The sequence below is a fragment of the Pinus tabuliformis genome, chromosome 2_1, assembly GCF_031772625.1.
Source record: "Pinus tabuliformis cultivar Carrire ecotype Pingquan chromosome 2_1, CPIR1, whole genome shotgun sequence".
NCBI lineage: Eukaryota > Viridiplantae > Streptophyta > Pinopsida > Pinales > Pinaceae > Pinus > Pinus tabuliformis.
The window spans coordinates 918,700,593-918,707,104 of NC_142299.1; the positions used below are offsets into that span (position 1 = coordinate 918,700,593).

General features: G+C 32.9%; 1 protein-coding gene across 2 annotated transcripts; it reads left to right on the plus strand.

Moving 5' to 3' along the window:
• Window positions 1-2,224: 2,224 nt before the first annotated feature.
• On the plus strand, window positions 2,225-3,728 carry LOC149203650 (phytosulfokines 4-like). 2 transcript variants are annotated; one of them, XM_089400219.1, is made up of 3 exons: window positions 2,225-2,411; window positions 3,270-3,334; window positions 3,418-3,728. In XM_089400219.1, exons 1-3 carry the CDS (start codon window positions 2,315-2,317, stop codon window positions 3,580-3,582), a joined length of 327 nt encoding a protein of 108 aa, XP_089256345.1. In that variant the 5' UTR covers window positions 2,225-2,314; the 3' UTR covers window positions 3,583-3,728. The 2 variants fall into 2 exon arrangements, with proteins under 2 accessions (XP_089256345.1, XP_089256346.1); XM_089400220.1 differs by having other exon boundaries at window positions 3,270-3,328.
• The last annotated feature ends 2,784 nt before the right edge of the window (window positions 3,729-6,512 follow it).

Here is a 6,512-nt window from a genome sequence, read left to right on the forward strand (position 1 = left end):
AGATGAGACCTGAAGTGGAGAGCAGGTTCCATAGTCGAACCCAGGACCAACAATGTTCGAGCCACGACCATAGAGCCACAAAACCCGAGCTGCTCACAAGGAGCGGAATTGTTAGTAGAAGAAAAGAAAAGAGGGAGCCTAAAATCAGAGCAGAGAAGTTACCTTGTGTTAGAGTCGAACTGTCGTCAGGGAAGTCAGGTTGAGGACCTGACAAGAAAGAGCACCATAAACATAGTAAAACACAGCACAGACAAACCATAAGCGCAACAAACCAACTAAAATTATAGAGAAATCACCGCATACCCAGGATGACCACAAAGCACAACATTGTTTCGAAAAACCACACAAGAAGCAGCCACCAAACTCTTCGATATGACAGCTTAACATTACCCAGTAACATAGATCCAGATCCGAGGCTGGAACTAGTAGACAGTGGGAGGTAGAGGGTCATTACCGTCAGCAGAAAGGAACCAGGTAAGGGCACAGAGGAGCAAAGTGAAACTAGCGGCAACAATAACCAAACTACAACCAAAACCCATGCCATAGAACCATAACATGGTGACAAAGACAACCTCGAAAAGATGGCACAGTTAATGCTCCATTAAAACCTCACCAAAAACCCTACTTGCATATGAGCGCGGTAAGGGATCATGTGAGCTAGTTACCATGAAGGCACCCACCTCAGCATTTGAGGTGAGTCATCAAAACACGCTTGTTCCTTGCCTTTAGAGCCGCATCCAATAAGAATTTCAAAAAGTACATTTGGAAATTAATGTTATACCTACATATAAACCTGAGTGTCACATTCAGTAATCAGTGAGTCATGCACTGTATATGCATGCAGTCGGTGAAGCCTGTGGAGGTTGACGCTTTCAAGGAGGAAGAGAACATGCGCCACAACACAAGGTGGGAGATTAGTTATATGGGTTGGTAACAATTTAACTTTTTTAATTTATGGATATATTGCACTGCAATTATATTAAAATCGTGATAAAATTATTTCACTTTAACTTCGTTTTTCATTGTGTATTTATCAAAATTCTAATAGAATATATTTATATTTTAATTTTGTTATGTTTATACTTATAGTATAGGTTACAATTTTGTTTATAATAGAATATTTTGATGATTTTGAGAAAAATTGGTTAAATTTTTTTAAAATCTAGATTATAATTTTGAAGTTTGAGGATTTTGGGTATTTTTCTAATTCAAATTTCAAAATTTTGAGTATTAAAGATTCTTTGGGATGTTAAATCTATTTCTACAAAAACAGAAATTAAACACTATTAATTTCTTTAAGAAATTCACCAAATTCCTGTGAATTTGAAATTCACTTCCCAACTAAATTGTGTCCTTGGTAGACAATGCCATGCTTATATGCGCATCCATAAGCATCCAGTTTCAGAAATAAGGAGATCCATTGAAATATTTCAAAATTTAACCGACAAGGAGATCAATTGTTTGGACTTACCCATCCCCAATTATGTACCATCCATTAATGAAGTCGATAACCTATTTAACAAATCTGACATTAACTAATTAAAATCTCGATCAAATGCGCGGTTTTCAAAGACAGTTTATTTTGTGTCAAGGTTCGGCCAAACAGGTCGTATTCGGTTAGAAAGATTCGGTCCTGAATAGTGCATTGAAGCGCTCCCTAAGCAAACATTTTCTTCCTTTTTACTCAAAATAGATGTCTTTGTCCTCGGCGGCTGCCATGCCGCCCATGCTGCCATCCACACACTAGGCCCACCGGTTGCCATGCACGGCAAACTCATGTGATCAACTCTTCTAGTTTTAATCTTGTCAGTACACTTACGCGCTCTTTCATGGCAATTTCAATTGACACGAAGTTTTTTAAGTAATCCAGTGCCACAGAATATATGTATCTATATACATAAATATTATGTCATGCATTCAGACTGATAGTACGCCGTAGCAGTTGCCTTGCAACCCAGTACAGATTTCACCGTCGTGACAGCGAAATATGCCTATGTGTGGCATCTCTACAAATTTCTTATTCCATTTTTTTATTGAAATATTTGAAGCTCTTCGGAGCCGGGTCTGCAGCTATATAATAATATCGACAGGCATGCATTGTGTAGACAGCCCCATCTGGATCTGCATTCTATTGTTATCGTCTAATATTTTTCCTCGGTTCCTGTCTCTTTGCTTTCCACAATTATTTTGGTTTAGAAATATCGTTTGCTTTCTTCCACATGCATTAGGACTAGGAATCGCATATTTCTTATGTGAACGGGAAAGTATAACAACACAAGGAAATTAGGTTTTCCAGGCCGTTAAGAAGGATCAAATGGCTTGGATTAAAAGGCACCTGAGAACATTTCCATTGCTTGTATCTGCGCTTGTGCTACTTTGCACTGCAAACGCCATTCGATCTTTGACAACAGGTTTAACTTATTGCATTTTCCGGGCATATTTGCGTTTCATTTTTCGTTTGTAATACCAAGTACGAAGTGATTATGACCAGCCGGTTTGCTTTCAAATAGCTGTTTATTCGTCGAGTACATTAGTTGTTATGAATGTAAAACCATATTTTCGGTTTGCTATCATTGTAATCCATTTGGAAATCACTATTGTGGCCATATATATATTCTTTCAGTTCACATAATCAGATAACAATGTGTAGCAAAGTAGATTATTATCATAGTTTTTGGATGACTAACTTGTTATATAAACTCGTGTTATGTAAAGTTATATGAACGTGTTATGTAAAGCTATATCCATGATAAAGATACCATATCCAATTCTCTCACTGTCATAACATTGTCACCGTCTTATCACAATATTATTATAGATTGAACTTTTGTTAGAAGTGTTTAGTTAGAAGTGTCCTTGGATTAGGGTATTAGTTTTGTTCCGCTACTAGCTCTTGTTGTTTTAGGGTGCTAATATACGTTAGCATATTGTTAGAACCCTAGGATATTATCATATCATTGTTATAGATTGGGCTTTTGTTGAACTCAAATTGCTGTTGTTGTATTACGGTATTAGTTTTGTTCAACTCTGGTTGTTTCATGGATTAATCTATGCTAACATATTTGCTACTAATAACAACCCTTGAATTTTTAACTGGGATTTTCTCACTCCTTTTTTATTACTATATTTGACAAAAAAATTATAAGACAAAGTTATTTACACAAGGTTATTAAAAACCATTGTCATCGGTCCGCTCGGAGCATTAGCAACATAGCAGGACACCAAAAAGAAATGTGAAAGCTAAAGCAGGTTTGGTCTTCTGCTTACAGAGAAGGATAATATTTTAAAGGACTCAGACATGTGGACAGAAAAGGAAACAGACTACGGAGTAAGTGTAAGGACCACTTCTGAGAATTACTCATGATTATAAGCTTTCAATTGGTGGATTTATTATTTAAAAGAGTTATGATTTTGCAGCTACCCACTGGCGGCTCTAATACGGAGAAGCCAGCAGATGGAACGCCAGAGATGAATGATTTGGAAGAAAAGTGCAACAGTGTAGATGATGCGGAAGAATGCTTGATGACACGCAAACTGGCTGCTCATGTGGACTACGTCTACACTCAGCAACACAACCCATAAGGCTCCCGTAACACTCAGCTGTGTTTCTTACTTGGCCTACTTCTGTAAATCAGTTAAACAATACTTGATAGTGAAAGTATAAGTACGTTACTTTAGGTTGAATGTATAAGATATTAGAGCACAAATATCACAGAGACTTCCATAAAGATTTATGCGTTAAGAGTTCCGCGTTCTGCCTTTACTGCTTTCTTAGCTTCGATATGGGAAGCGGGATGTCCTCTGCTCATCTGGCATGCAGTTGTTACTTAATGTACAAAAATAGCAACATTTTTTCGCTTTGCGTTATCACGGATCCTTTCCATTAATATTTTTCTTACGAGGTGAATTTTCAGAAAAGCATTTTTATACTTCGAAAATAATCGACAGGGTTGATCAGTGGAGTTAAAGCCAGGTGTATCATTTATGAATGAGGTATAATAATTATGGTTTAGAAAGTATATATTAGGGTTTATTACTAACAAAAATGGTAATTTTGTGTGGTTTATATTTAATATTTTTAAAAATAATAAATTATTAAATAATATTAATATTTTTTAACATAGGTAAACCATTTTCTCAATCTTCCATGTCAGTGATTATATATTATATATTAGCTTACATATTAGCTTAAATATTTAAAACACCTGTATAAAAATGAATACCATGGACATCACCATATACAATATAAAATTTTACATTAGCGTACATCTTTGAAACATTTATATAAATTATTAATGGCATGGATATTACTATGACATTACCATGTAAACCATACAATTTTATATTAGCTTACGTTTTTTAAACACCCATATGTAAATTAATACAATGGACATCACCATATACAACATAAAAACAAATAACGGTTTTAGGTAATTTACTTGTAAATACGAATATGGAATTTATTTATTTTTAATATATTAAAGGTTAAAAGTAATAGGAAATAAGAAATTTGTTTATATATGAATTTAGGTTTTTTTATCTATATTTTAAATATTAACAAATATTTTGATAATAATTACATTAAAATAAATGGCTTATGTATTTCAAATCATCCAATATGGTTTATCATCAAGACAAGAAATTTGGATAGTTTATTATGAAAACAAGAAATTTGTTAAATATTAATTATTGCTAATTCTTGACTTATATACAATAATTTGAACAATAAATAAGAATAAAAACAATATACAATAAAATAAAAATAATATACAATATAATTTTTTACATAGTAAAGGTGTAACAATTTATAAGCAACATTCATGAAAAAACATAAAGTGTTTGTTTTGTTTTTTTAAATATATATATATATATATATTGGAATGGATCTAGAGAAGTCTTGTGAATGGACTTGGAGAAGTCTTGTGGAAACCAAATCACCACACGCATGTATTTTATTATATAAAATGAACAATTTTAATTAGGATTACAACTATGGTGAATATTTAAGTTTTTTTGTGACATATTTATCTCCCCACCATTATATTCATTATAAAAATTACTAATGGTTTTGAAAATCAACATTGTTAAACCAACCATTGAATATTTACTTAAGAAAATTTTGGGTTTTTACATTTTTTTAATTAATTGATGTCACATTCTAGCAATAGCAATCTCAACCTTAAGAATAATTTACTTGATATATTGCCCAAGCCCGTTCATCACATTTTTTTTATGCCACAATAAGTCAAACATCATCCTAGCTTCTTTAACAACATTCGTTTTGTAAATATGTCTACACAATTTTATTGAGTTTGGACCCTTTTAAGATCTACTCCACTTCCATCAATGACTTCTTACATAATGCTATTTAATATTAATGCTCTTAGTCTTACTATGTAAGCTAGATATGTAGCTAAATGAATAACACTTTTGACTATCACAAAGCATTGTTACAATGTCCTATATTTTTCCAAGCTCACCCAAACTCTTGAATGAAATTCCCTCCTTGTAGGCATGGGAGGAAATGATATATTTTGCCTCGATAGTGGATAAATTAACTATGTGCTCAAGCTTTGACATCCAACTAATAGATCCTCCTACAAGAGTAAATACATGACATACAGTAGACCTCTTCTTGCCCAAATTACTTGCAAAATCTAAATTGACATCATTGCATATAAAACCATTCCAACTGTTAAAACCAATGCAATAATAACATGTACCTCTAAGATATTGAAGAACATATTTCACTGCATTCCAATATTGTCTTCATAAATTGCCATGTGCATATTGAAAACACCTACAAACATGTGAAATATTTGGTATGGTACATACCATTATGTAAATCAAACTTCCTACTATTTTAGAATATGGTACATGAGACATATAATCATTTTCTTCCTCACTACTAGAACATAAAACTGACAAAAGCTTAAAGTGGGAAGAAAAAGGGATATTTATAGGCTTCACATTATTCACTTTGAATTTAACAATTATTTTCTTAACATACTTCTCTTGTGAAAATCTCATCTTGCCATTTTTTTGTCTCTATGTATTTCAATGCTAAAGATTTATTTTTTTGCTCCTATATCTTTCATATCAAAGATCATAAGCATTTGAGTCTTCAACATGTTGATCTCATCCATGCTTTTACTCGCAACAAGCATTTCATCAACATATAACCCTGAGATAATGAATATACCATTCAAAATTTTAAAGTAAATGCAATGTCCATACTGACTTAAAATATAATTTTGGATTAGCATGAAGGAATCCAAATTCACATATAATTATCTCAGAAACTGTTTTTAGACCATACAATGACTTCTTAAGCTCACAAAATAACCTTCTCTTGCGATGTTACACAAAGCCTTTCGGTTTTTCCATGTATATTTTCTCATCCAAATATCTATGTAAAAGTGTTATTTTAACATCTAATTTCTCTAACTCCAAATGAAGAAAAGAAACTAGTGCTAACACAATACGAACAGATACAAACTTCACAACTAGTG